At 31.4% G+C, this 21,441-nt stretch overlaps 2 protein-coding genes across 2 annotated transcripts; one reads left to right on the top strand and one right to left on the bottom strand.

The window, feature by feature from the left end:
- Positions 1–1,118: 1,118 nt before the first annotated feature.
- On the top strand, positions 1,119–5,086 carry LOC112751363 (pollen receptor-like kinase 1). The gene is made up of 4 exons (XM_025800468.3): positions 1,119–1,934; positions 2,500–2,755; positions 3,298–3,668; positions 4,224–5,086. Exons 1-4 carry the CDS (start codon positions 1,292–1,294, stop codon positions 4,814–4,816), a joined length of 1,863 nt encoding a protein of 620 aa, XP_025656253.1. The 5' UTR covers positions 1,119–1,291; the 3' UTR covers positions 4,817–5,086.
- An 11,660-nt stretch (positions 5,087–16,746) lies between these two features.
- On the bottom strand, positions 16,747–20,918 carry LOC114925384 (uncharacterized). The gene is made up of 6 exons (XM_029293013.1): positions 20,725–20,918; positions 19,233–19,504; positions 18,709–19,031; positions 17,667–18,339; positions 17,006–17,136; positions 16,747–16,767 (listed from the first exon to the last, which is right to left on the bottom strand). Exons 1-6 carry the CDS (start codon positions 20,916–20,918, stop codon positions 16,747–16,749), a joined length of 1,614 nt encoding a protein of 537 aa, XP_029148846.1.
- Between the last annotated feature and the right edge of the window lie 523 nt (positions 20,919–21,441).

Here is a 21,441-nt window from a genome sequence, read left to right as displayed (position 1 = left end):
TTTCTACTTATTACTTGTTTATAAATTTTTCCTTAACTATCCCTTTACTCAGGGCTAGTTGTGTATTATTTTATATAAATTAAAAGTATATTTTATAGCAATACCCTTCCATAATAATTTTATATTTTTTTCGTAAACATGATAATTTTATATATTTAGATTAGCGACAATTGTACTTATGTTTATATTTTTACCATTAATCTCATTATATTAATCCAATTATTTTAACAATAAACTAAAAATAATTGTAAATAACAATGGATAGAGTTAGTTGTGAATTACAATACTCATTTTGACTAATAAAATATTTAAAATAAAGATAATTCATATTTATCTCTTTATTTCATTTGGAAAAACAAAAAATAACATTTAAATTACTCATTAAATTAGTTATTTATATAAAATATATATTTAAATATAAAATATATATTAAAAATAAATTTATATATATATATATATATATATATATATATATATATATATATATGTTATATGTACACTAAAATCAGCTATTAAAATTAGTTATCGGTATAAATACATGTTAAAATATAAATACACATTGAAAATAAATTAAACTACACATGTATTTATATACAAATATATTAGTGATTAATCTTAGTAACTAATTTTAATGTACGAATAATATTTTTAATATTTATACATAAATATATATTAATTAAATTAATAATTATTTTTAGTGCACATAATATTTTTTTACTTGCAAACAAATCACAGCTAAAAGATATTTCAAGTGAATATTATATAATAAGAAAATATAAATGAAAGCATATAATTATTATGGATGCAGAGGTCAACATAAAGTCAACCAAATGAAAGGGCTCGAGAATAGGCATGCAACATGCATATGTACATTTCAAAGGCTGGGCGTATATTTCTGATGTTGAATTCAACAAACACATAAGATATATTGAAAATAACAAACAAATAAAACGAACAAGAAAAAGAAAAATAAAATAATTATTATCATGATCATTATTATTATTACTTATTAAGTTATTATTACTGTTACTTCTCCTTGTTTAATTAAGAAGCAACTTCTGCTACGAACTATTCTTAGCGTTGTTTCTTAATTTCGTTACCGTGTCCTTGCGTTTCTCATTCTCTTGTTTTCTTGACCAAAATCAGCAACAGCCAAGCCGTTTCTTTCTTCATCCCTAGCACATTCTCTTCTCTTTCTCTCCGTATTTCTGGATTTTAAATTACCAAAGAGCCCTTTCCCAAGGGCGTGCACGCGGCACCTCTCCTTGTGCGTGTGCCAACCCCTTCCACTATGGCACTCATCCTCGTCTCCGCCGCCGTCGCCATCCTCATGATGCACAGCGTGGCCGTCGGCGCCTCCGACACCGACCTCCTCCTCAAGTTCAAGGAGTCCCTTCAGATAAACAACGACGCCTTATCGTCATGGAATTCAACAACGCCTCCATGTAACGGAGCGAAGGCGAATTGGCCTCACATTTTGTGCTATAACGGGAACACATGGGGGATAAAGCTCGAGAGGATGGGGATCAAAGGATCCATCGATGTGGACGCCTTGAAGGGTCTACCATATCTGAGGACACTCAGTCTCATGCACAATAATCTTGAAGGCTCGTGGCCGGAGCTCAACAAATTGCCGGGATTGAAGGCGATCTATCTTTCCGATAACCATTTCTCCGGCGAGATTCCGACCGATGCCTTCGCCGGTTTGCAATGGCTGAAGAAGATTTACTTGTCCAATAACAAGTTTAGTGGTCCGTTGCCAAGTTCGTTATCCACAATGCCAAGGCTTAGAGAGCTGAGGTTGGAGGGAAACCAATTCAGTGGAAATATTCCGAGTATGCCACCGACATTGAGATCAATGAGCCTCGCTGATAATAAATTACAGGGACAAATACCTTCCGATTTGACCAAGTTTCCTCGTGCATCTTTCGCCGGTAACATTTTTTCCCCAAAAATAATAATCGCCTCATACGCCACATCCTTATAATTTATTCTTTGTTTCGTAAAAACTCCCATTCAATTGTTTTTATATAAATTGGTTGCTAATTAGTAATTATTAAATTCTAATTTAATTATATCAAATTATTTAATAGTTTTTAACCATGAAAAAAAGTTTTGTTTAATTTTAAATTTTATAAAAAAGTCATTTGTATGTTAAAATTAATCACCAAAATTAATTATCAATATATTTGTGTATAAATATATGTGTCGTTTAATTTATTTTAAATGTGTATTTATATTTCATTATATATTTTATATTAGTGACTGATTTTAATATATATGTAGTATAACTTTAAAAATACTACTCATGTAAACATGAATTCATTTATAAATATAAGCTGACATAATTATAATATGTGTTAATATTTTAATTATCATTTTCGTATTAATACTTCCTTACATGAGTGATTATATTTAATATCTGAGTTACATTATACAAGTATTTTATTTTTGGCGGAACACATTATGAAAGTATTGATTATTGATGTGTATATTCAGGTAACAAAAAGCTATGTGGAGCGCCATTACATAACAAATGTCCGTCGAATAAGACATCATTAGCGAGCATAATAGTGCTTGCTATATTTGCTGCGGTGGCAATATTTGTGATTGCAGCAGTGATAGTACTCCTTCTTCACAGGAAAAAACAGAGACAACAACGTAGAGAACCTTCTTCTTCATTCGAGAGTCCATCAATACCGTCAAGCTTCCACAAGAAAGTAGGAGATCTTTCCGATGATGGTGGTAGCCACAGGTTTTAACTCAGATTTATTCTTTTTTTTTTTATCCACAACAAAAACAATCATTAAATAAAATTAAATTGCGTAATATGTGTCTTTTCACTTTTAGTATTAAAGTAATAATATAAAAAAAGGAGAAGATAAAAATTTGTTTTATACTATAAAAAAATGTAAATATTATTTCTCTAAAAATCCATTACAGAGTTTTTGTTTACCCTCATTAATTATACAAACAAACAAAAAAATAATAATAATAATAATAATTAATAGTTATGTAGATAAAAATATTGAAAAACATTCTTCTACCATAAATAATTGTCAAAAGATAAACATTTTTTGTTAATATTTTTATTGACACATATTTTTTTCTCAACATAGTAATAAGGACCAAATATCAAAAAGCATAATTAAAAATGTTATTTTTTAAATAATTATTGATCATTACAAAATATGTACTCATTTTATTAGCAATATATAAAAATATTATTATACATATTGTGCGAATCATACATTATGTATATGATTATATAAAAATTTTCTGGATTAACAACTGTAGGTCTTTAAGGTCAACTGGATCTTCCCGTGGAAGCAAGAAACATAGCATGAGGTTGTCATTTGTGAAGAGGGAGGATGACAGGGAAGAGTTTGATATGCAAGATCTTTTGAAGGCCTCTGCTGAGATTTTGGGCAGTGGTTGTTACAGTTCATCCTATAAGGCTTCTTTGTTAAGTGGACCAATGGTGGTTGTGAAAAGATTCAAGCAGATGAACAATTGCAATAAAGAAGAATTTCAAGAACACATGAGAAGGATTGGGATGTTGAGTCATCCTAATTTGCTTCCTTTGGTAGCTTACTACTACAGAAGGGAAGAGAAGCTCTTGATTACTGATTTTGTTCCTAATGGCAGCTTGGCTGTTCGCCTTCACGGTATGTTCCTTGCCAAGTAAACTACCATTTTTAACTACGAAATATTTATGCGCCTAGAATTCTAACTATGAAAGATTAGATTGATTAGTTCGATAAAACTATAAAATATTGGTAGGTTATTTGATAGTTTTATTAAACTAACTCAATTTATGTTTGATGAGTATTGAATTTGTTTAAATTTTTTATTGTTAGAATTGTTAATTCTTTAAATCTTTCATTGTAAAAAATAATACTATATTCTATATAGAAAAGATTTTCACCAAATCATTAATTGATTTGACCGAAATGTTTATGCACCACTTCATTTTTATTATATAGAATAAAAATGCTATATGCATATAGAAGATCAGCAACCAAATCAATTATTATGCGTATAAATACATGTGTTAATTAGTTTATTTTTAAAATATATTTTATATTTTAACATGTATGCTATATGAATGACTAATTTAGTTTGGTGACTGTTTGCTTTTTTTTTTTTTTTTTTTTTTGTACACGTAGCAGCATGATTGTATATAGAATAGTTATTTATTTATTGAAAAAAAAAAATTTCAGGACACCAAGCATTGGGGCAACCAAGCCTTGATTGGCCAACAAGATTAAAGATAGTGAAAGGCATATCAAAAGGTCTTGAATATCTATACAAAGAGATGCCAAGTCTAATAGCACCACATGGACATCTAAAATCATCAAATGTTCTTCTAAATGAAAACTATGAACCAGTCCTAACAGATTATGGCCTAGTGCCAGTGATTAATCAAGAGCTTGCATCAGACATTATGGTAATTTACAAGTCACCAGAGTATTTGCAACAAGGCAGAGTTACAAAGAAGACTGATGTTTGGAGCCTTGGGATCTTAATCTTGGAGATTCTAACTGGAAAATTCCCAGCAAATTTCTTGCAACAAGGGAGAGGGAGTGAATTGAGCTTAGCAAATTGGGTTGATTCAGTTGTTCCTGAAGAGTGGAGTAGTGAGGTTTTTGATAAAGAAATGAGTGCAAGCAAAGAAAATGAGGTTGAGATGGCAAAGCTATTAAGGATTGCATTGGCTTGTTGTGAAGCTGATGTTGAAAAGAGATTGGATGTCAAAGAAGCTGTGGATAGAATCCAAGAGGTGAAGGAGAGTGGTGAAATTGATCTTAATTAATAATAATATATATAATGGGGGAGATTAATTAATATATGAATTGATCTTCTTAATTATGATATGAATATGATGAAGCTGACAACAAAGTCTTGTTTCAAAGGCTAAGTGAGATTAGATTATGATGATGATTTGGATCAGGATGTGTAGATGATGTTACAATTGGGTTTGAGAAAAAAGTGTGCTAGGCATGAAAGAATTGGTTGGAATGGTTCATCCATGTATTTAGTATGTATCATTATTGGGTTTTCCAAATTTGTTTATTCTTTTAAACCTTTTTCTTTTTTTTTTTCTTGGTGTGGGAAATATGCAAAATTACGAGGAACAGAGGACCTACAACCAATGATGTAATGCCATAGGTTGAGGTTACAATTGAGGAGAATGTTGGGCGATTAACATTTTTAGTTAAAAAAATTAGAGTCAGCTAATTAATGTTGGCTCAAATACAAGACAAATACAAGAGAAAAATGTTAGTCGCCTAACATTTTGGAACTGAGAAATTCTTTTATTGTGGATTATTCTTTTTTAAAAGAATTTTCTTTTTAGTTATTAAAAGTTTGTTGGGATTTAGATTGCTATATAGTTTACACATATTTAGTTGTATCTAAATTTTCAAATTATAATCCCAATTTTTATCCACATTTGTTATTGATTATTTATAATTTTATATAGACACACCCCAACAATTATAGTGTATCAATAAGTTGTATCAGAACTCATGATTAATCTTTGCTCAATGCTCACACATAAAGCGAAAATTATTAAGTAGTGAATGTGAGTAGTATAAAGAATTAATCTCAAATCGAAGAGAAATAGAAATAAATAGGTTATACTTTATAAATAAAAAATCCGTTAATTTTATGCCTCAATTTTAAATTAAATGTCGGATTTTCTCATTTTATATTATTTTTATTTTATTGGTTCCTTCCAAAATCTCTTGTAGTCGAAAACTCTCCAAAATAGCTCAACACATAAATATACGTATTTGTTCATTGTTACATGTTGAACTTTCTTATATTATATATTTATATTTGTCCTTATAACAAAATGTAAATAATTTTGTTGAATTTTATCTTAAAATTTTTTTAATAAATTTATGATACAGTAATAATTATCTTATTAAATTTGATTATTATTAAAATTAACCCAATAAAAAATTAATAAATACTGATAATAAATTAATATTAACCAACTAGTTCATTAGCAAACTGAAATTTAAATTTTTAGATAAAAATAAAATTATTAATGATTTTTTAAAAATATTTGTTGAGATAAAAAAATTATATTACCTATTTAAGAATATTATTTATTTAAAATTTGTAAATTTTAATATTTAAATAATTGTCTTTTTTGTAGTAACTATTTTGGTTAAAAATTATATCAGAAATATATATTATAACAAGTGGATTCTGACCATTAGATGGAGAATAAATAAACTAAAAAAATGTCTTAGAAAGATTTAAGAGGTGACAAAAATACTTTTAAAAAATCAAAATGATAAAAATGCTCAACAAAAATTAAAAAAATGATAAAATAACTAAATATTACTTTAGAAATTAAATTTTAGTGTAGTTTTTTAGAAGCATCATTAGAAAAACCAAATATTTTTATTTTTAAAATTTGATAGTTTTATACTTAGTGTATTATTTTAGCAATTTATTATGATTTCTCATTTAAGAAATCAGTCATCTACATAAAAATATGATGGAACAACTCATATTTGTATTTTTAAACAATATAATCAAATTAAATTTTATATTTATAATAAAAATATGATAATAAAATATATTAGTGGTTAATTTTTGTATTTATAAAAAAATAAGTATATGTTTAAATAGGTTATTAAAAAATTTCGTATAAGATGTTTTTATTTAAAAAAAAAATTATTACATTGAAGTTTTTAAATTTTACAAAAAATAAGACATAGAGATAGAAATAGAGAAAACGGATGGAGAAGAGAGGTCAGTGAGAATAAATTGTCTTAAGTGAATTGTATGATATCACATATCTCTCACAACATGCCTCATATACATGAAAGCATAATTATAATGGTCTCTACAAAGGGAATTGAATCTATAACAACCTAACTAACTAATCGAAATTTAGTACATTACCTGTTTTGAAAATTACCTATAATTGGTGTGATTTGGATATAGACATGAGGTTAAAATTTTTTCTAATGAAAAATTTGATGTCTTTTTTAATGAGGTAAAGCCGTCTGAATTTTAGAGAGTAATATTTATAAAAGATTCTAATGTTTAAGTTCGTAAAAATTTAAATAAATTTTATGAATTAAAGTTAAAAAATACTTGTATATGATAGAATATTTATATAATAAGAATAATGATTTGACTATCATTTTAGATCTTTTCCACCTATAATAGTGAATACTGAGTAGTTCTTATATGTTTAAGGAAGAATTATTATCTTCCATTTTAAATAATAGATGAGTTTATAGATATACACATTAATGCAGTTGAAAACCCTTTTTTGCTGTTCAAATCGGATCGAATCCAGATCATAATAATATCCATGTCATATAACAAGTCGAATACACTTACTCGTGTAGATCTTGGTTGAGATACGCTTCAAAGTAGTCTCTGAAGTTGTACTCGATCCTCATAGTAGTCCTTGAACTTAAAAGTTATCCATATTTGTTCCTGAAGTTGTATTTCGGGACTCAAATTTGTCCTTTCCGCACATTCTGTCCATCTGGCACCACCGAAAAGTTTATCTGGACTCCTCTGTGACACGTTGGCAGGTAACGTCTAGCTGACGTGGATTAGTAAACTTTTATGGAGCAATTTGGTTCCTAAATCAAAATTAAAAATTTTAATTCCCAAATTTAATTATTATTCTCTTCTCGATAGTAGTAACCCCTATCTTTTCTTTTCTTCTCTTCTCTTCTCCATATGGATATGAAAGAGACTACAAATTGTGAGTTAAGAGAGAAGGGGATAGTGAATCAAATAGCGCAATTCTTCAAGGCGTGTGTTACACACACTTTCCTTTAGGCTTAATTCGCCCCCACCAATATACAATAGTGTGCAAAATGAGTTACTGGCGAATTTCCTGTAGGATACAATGAAGAACACTTGACTTGTTTATGCACTCACACAGTCAAGCCTTACACTAAATGATAATTTACAGAATAATATTCTTTATTCTTTCTTTTGCGCATAAAGAAAGTGTTGAGATGGATTCACTAGCAATAATGAAATGAGGGAAATTTATAAAGACGGAGTACATGCAGCTACATACTAAACAGACACAACTTTTCAAATAGTTATAATCTTTCAACAGACATAACTATTCAAATAGATGCAACCTTTTAACAGGCATAACTTTTGATTAAGTCACAACTCTATGAAGAGATGTAACTCTTCAAAATAGCTTTTCACATATTTTAAAAATATATCTCACAATCCCCCACCATTTTCAAAATTTCTTTTCAATCCTATTATTCTGGAAGTTTTATGCTTTCAGTAGAGGTATCTTGCGATTTGAACCTTTACCTAGTAACCAGTGGTATACTGGTATTCACTTATCCGAATTTAAAATGGTAGACAAGATTTGAACCATTTAACTCATATGAACAAGCGTGCACTGATGACACATAAAATTTCGGTATCATTTAGATGTTATATTACATATGACACATTTAGTATACTACATGACCTTGTATCTTGTATCCTTTCATGAGTGCTCTAAGAGTAAAATCTTAACTCTAAGAACCGACCTCAGTTCACACTCATATAGGTAGACTCTATTAAAAGTATCCCATAATTAAATACTTCAGCAATAATATACTTGTTATATGTCTATTAAGAGCAAAACTCATCCTATTCCTTTATACCATTATGGTTCCAAGTACTTTTTATCTTGGGATGAAAGAAATAATTATGAGTACTTGCAATTACTCTAATAGTGTACTTTACCGCATTGAACTCAAGACTTGACGTTACTCAAGTGTGAGTTGGGTTTCCACCATTGGTAATTATTTAAAATACGGATTTTAGTCCCATCCCTTTTGATGTTTTAAACACCAAATTCCTTGTCAATCCTTTCGTCAAATGATCTGCAAGATTTTGTTCTGACCTTATAAAATTTATAGATATAACTCCATTACCAATAAGGTTTTTAACATAGCTATGTCTTATTCCAATGTGCCTAGATTTTCCATTATAAACTTGGCTATAAGCCTTTGATAATGTTGCTTGGCTATCACAATGTATAGAGATTGGTGTCATTGGTTTTGGCCAAACTGAAATTTCATGTAATAAATCTCTAAGCCATTCAGCTTCCCTGCTTGCTGCTGCCAAAGCAACAAATTCTGCAGCCATGGTAGAGTCCGTTATACAAGTTTGTTTCTTGGATCCCCAAGAAACAGCACCCCCACCAAGGATAAAGATCCAACCACTTGTTGATGCATGATCTTCTGTATAGTTTATCCAACTGGCATCTGTATATCCTTCTAAAACAGAAGGTTCACCACTATACAACAAAGTATAGTTTATTGTTCCTTTCAAATATTTTAATATTTTTTGGACAGCATGCCAATAGTCTTTACTTGGATTGCTTGTATACCGACTTAAGCCACCTACAGCATATGCTATATCTGGTCTAGTACAGGTCATAGCATACATTAAGCATCCAATTATTTTTGCATACTCAATTTGTGAAACAGACGAACCTGTATTGGGTACTAATTTAATACTTGGATCAAAAGGAGTACTCACCGAATATCCTTCAAACTCATCAAACCTTTTTAATATTTTTTCTATATAATGAGATTGAGATAATCCTAAATTATGACCATCTCTAACAATTTTAATTCCTAAAATTATATCTGCAACTCCCATATCTTTGATATCAAAATTACTAGACAAAAAATGTTTAGTTTTTTCTACCTCTTCTAAATCAGTACCAAAAATAAGCATATCATCAACATATAAACAAATCATAACACCTTTACCATTTTTAACTTTACTATATACAAATTTATCAGATTCATTTATTTTATATCCATTAGCACGAACAATTTCATCAAATTTTTTATGCTATTGCTTAGGGGCTTGTTTCAATCCATATAAAGACTTAACTAATTTGCACATTTTATTTTCTTGACCAGCAACTATAAATCCTTCGGGTTGCTTCATATACACCTCTTCGTCTAGTTCACTATTTAAAAAAGCTATTTTAACATCTATTTGGTGAATGACAAAATTAAAAATTGAAGCAAGTGCTATAAGCACTCTAATTGTAGCAATTCTTGTTACTGGTGCATATGTATCAAAGTAATCAATTCCTTCTTTTTGTGCAAACCCCTTAGCAACTAACCGTGCTTTGAACTTATCAGTTCCATCTAATTTTATTTTCTTTTTGAAAATCCATTTAGAACCAATGACTTTTGACCCACGAGGAAGATCCACTAATTTTCAAGTGTTATTTCTCATTTTTGAGTCCATCTCATCTTATATTGCTTCTTTCCAAAAATCTGAATCTCGAGACCTTATAGCCTCTTCATAGGTCTCAGGATCACCTTCCATATGAAGGCATATGGGTGCAATGCTATCTATTGATTCTCCTGTTTCTTCCACAAGGAACATAAAAAAATCTGGTCCATAAGTATTTGCTTTTCTTATTCTTTTACTTTTTCTAAGTTCAATATTTTCAACGGGCTTATTTTCTACATTTTCTTCTATTTCTAAGTGAATTTTACTTTCAGATCTTGGAGTTGAATTAAATCTATCATCTAAGAAAATTGCATCTCTTGATTCAATAACTGTATTAGTAGAATATGATTCATTAGATTCAATAACTACAAACCTATAAGCTTTACTGTTCTCAGCATATCCTAAGAAAATACATTATATACCTATTTCTCCTAATTTCTTTCTTTTAGGTTCAAGAACTTTTACTATTGCTCTACAGCCCCAAATTTTAAGATATTTAAGGTTAGGCTTTTTATTCTTTCAAAGTTCATATGGAGTTATTTTATTCCTTTTATTAGGAATTCTGTTTAAAATATAACAGGCTGTTAAGATAGCCTCACCCCAATAACCTTTTGCTAGACCAGAATAAGATAGCATAGCATTAACCATTTCTTCCAGCACCCTATTTTTTCTTTCAGTAATACCATTCTGTTGTGGAGAATATGGTGCAATAGTTTGATGAATAATACCAGTGGACTCAAAATAACTAGGATTATAATATTCTCCTCTACGGTCAGACCTTAAGCACTTAATAAAGATTTCATGTTGTAATTCAACTTCAGTTTTAAAAATCTTAAATTTATCCAAGACTTCATCTTTAGAATGCATCAAATATATGTAACAATATCTACTGAAATCATCAATAAAAGTTACAAAATATTTCTTTCCACCTATAGTAGGCCAACCATGCAAATCACATACATAAGAATGTATTAATTCTAATAACTTTGAATTTCTTTGTACTCTTTGAAAAGGAAGTCTTGTTATCTTGGTTAACATACAAGTTGTACATACATCTGAATTTTTAATTAATTTTGGAATAAGATCATATTTTATCATATCATTTAATTTATGAAAATAAACATGTCCTAAACGATTATGCCATAAATCAAAGGACTTGGCAATATAAACAGAAACATTATTATTATTATTATTATTATTATTATTATTATTATTATTATTATTATTATTATTATTATTATTATTTACAATATTCAATTTAAACATATTCTCACATAGATATCCTTTACCCACAAACACTCCACCCTTAGACAAAATAAATTTGTCTCCTTCAAATACAGACTTAAACCCATATTTGTTAAGTAGAGGGACAGAAACTAATTTTTTTCTGACTTCGGGTACATAATATACATCAGTAAGAGTCAGTACTCTTCCAGAAGTGAATTCAAGTTCCACCGTTCCTTTGTTCATTACTTGAACAGTTGATGCATTTCCTGTTAGGTACCAGACAAATGACACAGTAAAATATAGAGATGAAAAATTAGAAATTTGTATAAAATATGGAAACAATTGAATAACTTTCTTTGAGAATTACAACTTCTCTCTATCACAAGGAGACTATAATAACACTCTCTCTTGACAAAAGGAGAGCACACTTCTCTATATATATAGGAGAAAACTACTCAAAGAAATATTATGTTATTCTATCTGGATGACTTGATTGAAATGAATTAAAGAAAAACTCAATTTATAGTTGAGTATCTTCAATATGAACCATCCGTCAATTAGAAGTATATAATTCTTCTCTTTTTCAACCACTAAAATTCTAAGGTTATAAACTAAGATTTTTTATTACCTCTCATTTTATTTAGTTATTATTTATTTATATATTTTCTAAAATTAGCTTTACTAATTTTCACAATCTCCCACTTAAAGCTAATTTTGATAAATTTTCAAAATTCATATTACTCATGTATTCCATAGGCCGTATGAGGATCTACACCATTCAAACTTTTCTGTGTTGATTGGTTTTGTCATGACATCTGCTAGGTTATCTTTAGTGTGAATCTTCTGCATATCAACACTTCCTTCTTCTACTACTTCCCGAACAAAGTGATATTGTACTCCAATGTGTTTTGTTCTTGAATGAAAGGCAGGATTCCTTGCAATGTGCAAGACACTCTGACTGTCACAATACACAGAAATCTTCTGTTGTTTGTGCCCGAGTTCTTCTATCAACCTTTGGATCCAAATAGCTTCCTTGCATGCTTGTGTAGCTGCCATATATTCAGCTTCTATAGTAAATAAAGCTACAACAGTCTGTAATTTAGATAGCCAGCTCACAGCTCCTGCTGCAAGTGTAAACACATAGCCTGTAGTAGATTTTTGTTTATCAAGATTACCTGCAAAGTCTGAGTCGACATATCCATTGATAATAAATTCTGATCCTCTAAAACATAATGCAACATTTGAGGTTACTTTGATGTATCTCAAGATCCTCTTAACAACATTCCAATGCTCTTTACCCGGATCTGCCATAAATCGACTTACCACCGCAACTGCTTGAGCAATATCTGGCGTTGTACAGATCATGGCATATATAAGGCTTCCCACTGCTGATGTATACGGTACTCGAGACATTTCCATCCTCTCTGCTTCACTACTAGGGCACATACTTGAAGATAATTTAAAATTCATAGGAAGTGGGGTTGAAATTGGCTTACATTCTTGCATGTTAAAGCGTTGCAAGATCTTCTTCAAATAATTCTTTTGCGATAGCCAAATCTTCCTATCCTTTTTGTCTTAGTGAATTTGCATCCCTAAAATCTTGTTTGCTGGTCCCAAGTCTTTCATATCAAACTCCCTAGCCAACTGTACCTTCAATTCTTGGATTTGATCTTTGTTGGGACCTACCACCAACATGTCATCCACATACAACAGCAGAATGATAAAATCATTATCACCAGACCTCTTGTAATAAGTACAATGATCTGAACTAAGTCTGTTGTATCCAAGGCTAATAATGAAAGAATCAAATCTCTTGTACCAACACCTTGGCGCCTGCTTTAGACCGTACAGAGATTTAGTTAACCTGCAAACCAAGTTTTCTTTTTCTTGTTCTTCAAAACCTTCTGGTTGGAGTATATATATCTCTTCTTCAAGTTTTCTATGAAGAAAATCAGTCTTTACATCTAATTGCTCTAGATGTAAATCAAATGCAGCACACATAGCCAAAATTACTCTAATAGTAGTTAGTCTCACCACTGGAGAAAATATTTCATTGAAGTCAATACCTTCTTTCTGAGCATATCCCTTGACAACCAATCTTGCACGATATCGTTCCACCTGATCATTACTATTTCGTTTGATCTTGTAAACCCATTTGCTACCAATGACTTTCCGACCTGCTGGAAGTTCAACAAGTTTCCAGGTATGGTTCCTATGTAATGCCTCAATTTCTTCTTGCATTGCTGTCATCCACATAGAAGCGTCTGGATTGCGCATAGCCTCCATAAAAGTTGTTGGCTCTCCATCTTCTGTCAAAAGACAATATGCATCATGGTTTGTCAAAACATAATTTGAGTGTCATGATGGTATTCTTCTTTGTCGAGTGGATCAACGAACTTCTATGTCATTGGCCTCTGCTTCTTGTTCTTCGTGCTGTGGTTCTGCTTCAGAAAGATCACCTTCTCTGCATTTTTCATCTATTTGAACAGTGGTTATCTCTTTAACAGTGCTGTCATTTTCTTGTTTCTTTTGCAATTCATCTTCTGTAAATATCACATCTCTACTGACAACTATCTTGCGGGCAGTGGGATCCCACAGGCGTTACCCCTTAACTCCGTCAGCATAACCCAAGAATATACATTTTCTAGACTTTGGGTCCAGCTTTGTTCTTTCCTGGGAATTGTACATTACGTACACAGGACAACCAAATATATGTAAAGAAGAATAATTAGGTGGCTTACCTTACCACATCTCCATTGGTGTCTTCAACCCCATTGCAGTTGATGGTGACCGATTTATCATATAACAGGCAGTTTTAACAGCTTCTACCCAAAAAGACTTGGCTAAACCTGCAGTTTGCAACATAGCTCATGCTCTTTCTAGGAGAGTCCTATTCATTCGCTCTGCTACACCATTTTGCTGAGGCGTATATGCAACTGTGAATTGTCGTTGAATACCTGCTTGCTTGCAAAATGTTAGAAAATCACCATCAACATATTCTTCTCCATTATCTGTCCTTAAACACTTGATCTTCTTTCCAGATTCAAGTTCTAACTTTGCTTTGAACTCTTTGAACATCGCAAACACGTCTGACTTTTTCTTGATCGGGTACACCCATATCCTCCTAGAGTAATCATCAATAAATGATACAAGATATTTTGCTCCTCCTAGGGACATCTCCGGTGATTCCCACACATCAGAATGAATCAACTCTAATATGTGCTTGCTCCGAGCAGTTGATCTACTAAACGTCAATCTATGTTGTTTGCTTGTAACACAGTGCTTACAAAACGGTAAGTTTACCGATTTGAGCTCGGGAATGAGATTACGTTCTACAAGAATCTTCAAGCCTCGTTCTGACATGTGGCCTAGTTTGCAATGCCATATCATCGTCATTTCTTCTTGGCTTGTTGAAGCAACTGACGCCTCTGCCTCTTGCAAAGTATCTCCCACAAGCATGTATAGATTTGCTGCAATCTTTTCTGCTTTTATTACCACAAGAGCTCCTTTAACAACTTTTAAGATCCTACCTTCAATATGGGTCTTACAGCCAAGTTCATCCAATTGCCCAATCGACAACAAATTCTTCTTCAAGCCTTTCACGTGTCTTACCCCTTGAAGTGAATGAATAGAACCATCAAACATTTTTATTTTGACAGTACCCATTCCAACAATTTCTAAGGTATGATCGTTTCCCATAAACATAGATCCTTCCAAGACAGGTTCATATGTACAAAACCAATCACGATGAGGAGTCATGTGCCATGTTGCTCCTGAATCAACAATCCAAACATCAGTGAGCTGTTTACTGCCTTTAGAACTAATTGTTGTTTCGTCATACATGATTTCTCCATCATCAGAGGTACTTGCAACACATCCTTGAGAACTTGATCCTTCTGGAACCTTCTCTATACTCTTCTTATTCCAAGAATCTTTCTTGAAGTGCCCTCTCTTACTACAATTGTAGCATTTGACCTGCTTCTTACTTTGTGACTTTGGTCTACTTTGACTTCCACTGGAACCATGCTCCATTGATCTTCCTCTTGTCATCAACAAAGCCTTTGCTTGTTTTGAGCTCTCTAATCTATTTTCCTTATTCTTGCGCCTGGATTCTTCTTCAAGAATCGCAGCAGCCATGTCATCAAAAGAAAGATAATCAGTCAAAACATTATTAGTTAAGTTAATGATAAGTTGATCATATGAATCTGGTAGACTTTGAAGTAAGAGCTCTGCACGTTTATTTTCCGCTATGGTATATTCCAGCGATGAAAGTTGGGAAAATAGCGTATTTAGATTGTTGATATGATCTGTTGCCGATGTGGACTCACTCATTCGAAGAGTATAAAGTCTTCTCTTCAAGAATATCTTGTTGTGAAGTGACTTGACTTCATATAATTTGGTGAGAGCATCCCAAATTTCTTTTGCTGTCTTTTTTTCTGCTACACTTGATAAAACTGAATCAGCTAGTGCCAAGTGTAAGTTTGCAACAACATTATTGTCCATCTCCTTCCATTTTTCATCTGTAATTTCAGTGGGTCTACCTTCAATTGCTGTCAAGCAATTGTCTTTTCTCATAATGGCTTTTATCTTCAATTTTCATATGGAAAAATTACTCCCACTGAATTTCGGAATTTCATACTTTGCTGCCATTTTTTTAGACGATAACTCGCAGCGGAAAAAAAAATATTAATCAGCAACATTTGGCTCTGATACCACTGTTAGGTACCAGACAAATGACACAGCAAAATATAGAGATGAAAAATTAGAAATTTGTATAAAATATGGAAACAATTGAATAACTTTCTTTGAGAATTACAACTTCCTTCTATCACAAGGAGACTACAATAACACTCTCTCTTGACAAAAGGAGAGCACACTTCTCTCTCTCTCTCTCTATATATATATATATATAGGAGAAAACTACTCAAAGAAATATTATGTTATTCTATCTGGATGACTTGATTGAAATGAATTAAAGAAAAACTCAATTTATAGGTGAGTCTCTTCAATATCAACCATCCGTCAATTAAAGGTATATAATTCTTCTCTTTTTCAACCACTAAAATTCTAAGGTTATAAACTAAGATTGTTTATTATCTCTCATTTTATTTAGTAATTATTTATTTATATATTTTCTAAAATTAGCTTTACTAATTTTCACATTTCCCATGTACAGAATAGTCACATTCTCTTCTTTGAATGTCTTGAAAAAATATTTATTCTTGCATACATGTCGAGTTACACCAGAATCTATCCACCATGATCCAATGTCTTCAATCATGTTAATCTCAGAAATTACAGCAATAAGATTATCTTTTATTGCTGTGTCATTCTTTTCTTTCTTTTTTCTTAAGAAACGACATTCTTTCTTAAAATGTCCTAGTTTTCCACAATGAAAATAATTTTCTTTCTTTTTATTCTTTCTAAAATCACCATTGCTACCTTGAGATTTATTAAAATCTCGGTATCTCTTCTTGTTGGGCTTGTTGGATTTTCCATCTTCCATTACGTGAAGATTAGCATGAGCACTTTGCTCTTTAGTATCGTCTTGTTTACGATACTCTTCTTCAAGACGAAGGTGATTACTTAGTTGCTCAAGAGAAACATCATCCTTTCTATGTTTCATAGTTCTTTTGAATTCTTTCCATGATGGAGAGAGTTTGTCAATAATTGAAGATACAATGATGATATCATCCATGTGCATGTTATGTTGCTTAAAATTATTTAAAATACGCTCAATTTCATGCAGTTGTTCCATGACAGATCTACCATCAACCATCTTATAATTATTAAAGCGAGTGACAAGAAATTTCTTACTTGTTGCGTCCTCGGCCATATATTTTGCCTCTAATTTGTCCTATAATTCTTTTGCGCTCGCAACATTTTGGTTAGGGGCGGAGCTAGGCTAACTATTTAGGGGGGGCGGTGTTATATTTTATATTACTAGTTCTATTGATAAAATTAAAAAAAAATAAATATATAATCTCAATCAAAATAAGACAATAATATATAAAAATTACTACTTACAGTTTTGTATCATGAAAAGACTATTCGACGTTTTTTTCTATTTTCAAAATCATCTATAATTGAATTTGTGTCAAAAATAGCTGCTAATTCTTTTTCTATATAGATGATCAAATTGTCTGCAAGAAATTCATCAGCCATCTTACTTCGGAGTCTTGTCTTAACAATTTTCATTGCTGAAAAAGCTCTTTCTGTTGTTGCTGTAGACACTGATAGAGTCAAAACAAGACGTATTAATCTATCAACCATGTGATAAGTTCTTGATTTTCCCGTTTCTTGCAACTTGTTGCACAATTCAGAAAGTGTACCAATACCTTTCAAATGATTTGGTATATCATGCTGATAATATTGCAACTGAGATTTCAAAATATTTAGCTCATTAGAAGGAAAGTCAATGGGATAAAACTTCTCTGCTAACTTGCTGATTTCTTCAATATTGAATGATTTGAAATTGTCCTTAGGATCCAAAGCACAACTCAAAGTCAAAAGCTCTATTGTTTGCTCATTAAATCTACTATTCAACTCTTGTATTTGAGAGTCAATTGTTGTCAAGAATACATCTATTCGATAATGATGCTCAACTGTCACACTTGGTTGACGAGATCGACCTCTTCCAAAAACATATTGTGCACTCATATTAAGGACTTCAATTTCATGTTTTTCACAAAAATTTTTAACATTTGCAAGAAAATTGCACCATCCACCATCTCTTAATTGTTGAAGAAGTAACTTTGATGTAGAAACAATATGCATTGCATTAAGAATATCTTGAGATTGTTGTTGTAGTGCTTGGCAAAGAACATTAGTGATTCCCATAATCTCTTTCATCAAGTGCAAAGTGAAAACAAATTCAAATGACAATAATATTTTACTAACACTATAAGCCTCACCTCTTTGTGCATAAGTTGTCCCGTCTTCAATGATATTATTGAGAACAATATTGGTAGCAGTAAACATTTTTACCAAACTGCAAATAGAATTAAAGTGAGAGCTCCATCGAGTATCCCTAGCTCTTTGTAAAGTGCTTATTTAATTCGCACATTTGCCTGTTTCTAATTTATTTTGAGCAACCAAGTTTACATTTTCAATTGCTTGAGCTTCTTGTAATTGATCATGTTTTTTTGAAGAAGCACTAACAATAGTGACAATAGAGTTTAATTGAGTAAAAAATTCATGAATTTGAAGTACCTCTCTTGAAGCTGCCACCAATGCTAATTGTAACCTATAAGCAAAACAATGCACATAGTATGCTTGTGGAGAATCTTTAAGAAACAAAGCTTGCAAACCATTCCACTCACCCCGCATGTTGCTAGCACCATCATACCCTTGACCCCTAATATTTTTAACTTGGAGATTATAATGAGAAAGGACAAAAATCAATTCTTTCTTTAAAGTTGTTGCACAAGTATCAGTGACATGCACAAGATCAAAAAATCTCTCTTTAACAAAACCATCTAGAGTAACAAATCTCAAAACAATGGCCATTTGCTCCTTTTTAGATTCATCTCTAGCTTCATCAACAATAATACAAAATTTGGCATCTCTAATCTCTTCTCTAATTGAATTTCTCACCTTAGTAGCAAGAATATGTAGAATTTTTTTTTGGACATCATTTGAAGTATACTTAGCACTTTTTGGAGCATTTTCCAAAACATTCTATTTCACTCTTTCATTGTAAGATCCCAAAAATTTTAACATTTCCAAAAAGTTACCTCTGTTGCTTGAACTTTGGCTTTCATCATGTCCTCTGTATGCACAACCTTGAAATGTCAACCATCTAATGCAATCTATAGATGCTCCTAGTCGAATTCGATTCTTTTCAATCTCTTCTGATGTTTGCTTATGAAGAAGTCTGTCAATATGTTGTGATTGTTTCATCAAATCATCACATGATTTCAGCGCCTTATGATGGAATGAGTTAGGATCTTTGCCAATGTGATTCAAAAGAGCACATTCTTTTTTACTATTTACTTTCTTCCAATTCCTGAAACCATTCTCAATAAAAGCATTTGAACCCGTATTGATTGAAGGTTCCTTAGCAAAAAGAAAGCACGGAAAACAATATATAGCATCATCTTCTATAGAATATTCTAACCAAGATGGGAACAATTTAAACCATGAAGCTTGAAAGCGACGATGACTTTTATCACCAGAAAATGGATAATTATCAAGAATTGGCTGATTTGGCCCAACTTTAATATAAGCCCGACGGATTTCATCTCTTTTATTTGGAGGAAACTTCCAAATCATTGGTCACATTCCAGGATCTCTTTCCAAACGAAAAACATCCAGTTGATTTGGAAGAAGTCGTGGACGCTTTGAGCTATTCAATGAAGAACTTGAAGTAATAAAATTTGATGACCCCTCAAGTATTGGAGTAGTAATAGTAGAAGCATCTTCATTCTCTTGATCTTTTCTTTTAAAAAATGTATCAATGGTTTTGAACTTACTCATAATTCAAATGGCCAAATAAGTTCCTATAATTTAAAATATATTAAGCAAAAAGTGTAAATTACATTCTAAATCTTTATAAAATATTAAAATTCAGAACAATAATACTAACATCCTAATATAAATAATATAAAATTGTAATTAAATAGTTAACTAATAAAAAAACTAAATATACAAACTAACATATAATAACATAAACTTAATTAACAAATAATAATAAATTAACTAATTAAGTAAATAACTAAATATATAAAAAAGAATAAAAATAGAACCTTTTTTGAGAAAGAGGAGTGAAAAATCACTTGTTAAACTACTCTCTTTTTTTAATCTGCAAAAAAAAAAAAAAGAGTCAAAAAGGTAAAATTGTAAAAGATAAGAAGATTAAAGAGGTAAAGAAGAAGAAGAATAGAAAAAGTTGTTACCTAAATTTTTTGAAAGCCAAGGCGGGAAGAGAGGGAGAGGAAGAGACCTGTTGTATATTGAAAAATAAAAAAAGGGGATTGGGGAACTGATTAGTGATTATACGTTGGGAAATAAAAAAGGAATAGGGATTGGGAAATAGAAAAAGGGATAGGGAATGGGCTATTGGGCTGGGTTTTGTAGGAATTAAAAGTGAGAGGGGGAGGGAGTTGGAAAAGATAGAACAAAAAGAGAGGGGGATGGGAAATAACAAAAAGGGGGATCAGACTATTTTTTTTTTTGAATAAAAACTAAAATTTTGGGGGGCCATTGCCCCCCTTTATTTATACGTACCTGCACCCCTGATTTTGGTAGACATCAAATAGTGCATCAGCTATGCCATTGAGTATGTGCCCGGTACATATGTAGTCATCGTTGTCCCATTTTTGCTTGGCTCGTGTTTTTACAATGGCCTCCCTTTCAACTTCTGGTGGTCTTGGTATGGTAAGAACATATGCCACTTTTAGTGTTGTGAGAAGGAAGTACATCTTCTTTTGTCATCGTATGAAATTTTCACCATCAAATCTTTCTAACTTGACAAAATCCGACGTCATCTCCTTAATTGATGCGGTGACCATTTTTTGTTTTATTGGTGAATAATTAAGCCTAAAGATTGTGAGTTAAGAGAGAAGGGGATAGTGAATCAAATAGCGCAATTCTTCAAGGCGTGTGTTACACACACTTTCCTTTAGACTTAATTCGCCCCCACCAATATACAATGGTGTGCAAAATGGGTTACTGACGAATTTTCTGTAAGATACAATGAAGAACACTTGACTTGTTTATGCACTCACACAGTCAAGCCTTATACTAAATGATAATTTACAGAATAATATTCTTTATTCTTTCTTTTGCGCATAAAGAAAGTGTTGAGATGGATTCACTAGCAATAATGAAATGAGAGAAATTTATAGAGACGGAGTACATGCAGCTACGTACTCAACAGACACAACTTTTCAAATAGTTACAATCTTTCAACAGACATAACTATTCAAATAGTTGCAACCTTTT

This window comes from Arachis hypogaea, chromosome 15, assembly GCF_003086295.3.
Source record: "Arachis hypogaea cultivar Tifrunner chromosome 15, arahy.Tifrunner.gnm2.J5K5, whole genome shotgun sequence".
Lineage (NCBI taxonomy): Eukaryota > Viridiplantae > Streptophyta > Magnoliopsida > Fabales > Fabaceae > Arachis > Arachis hypogaea.
Note: the sequence above shows the minus strand (reverse complement) of the source record. Positions and strands in the feature narration are given on the sequence as shown.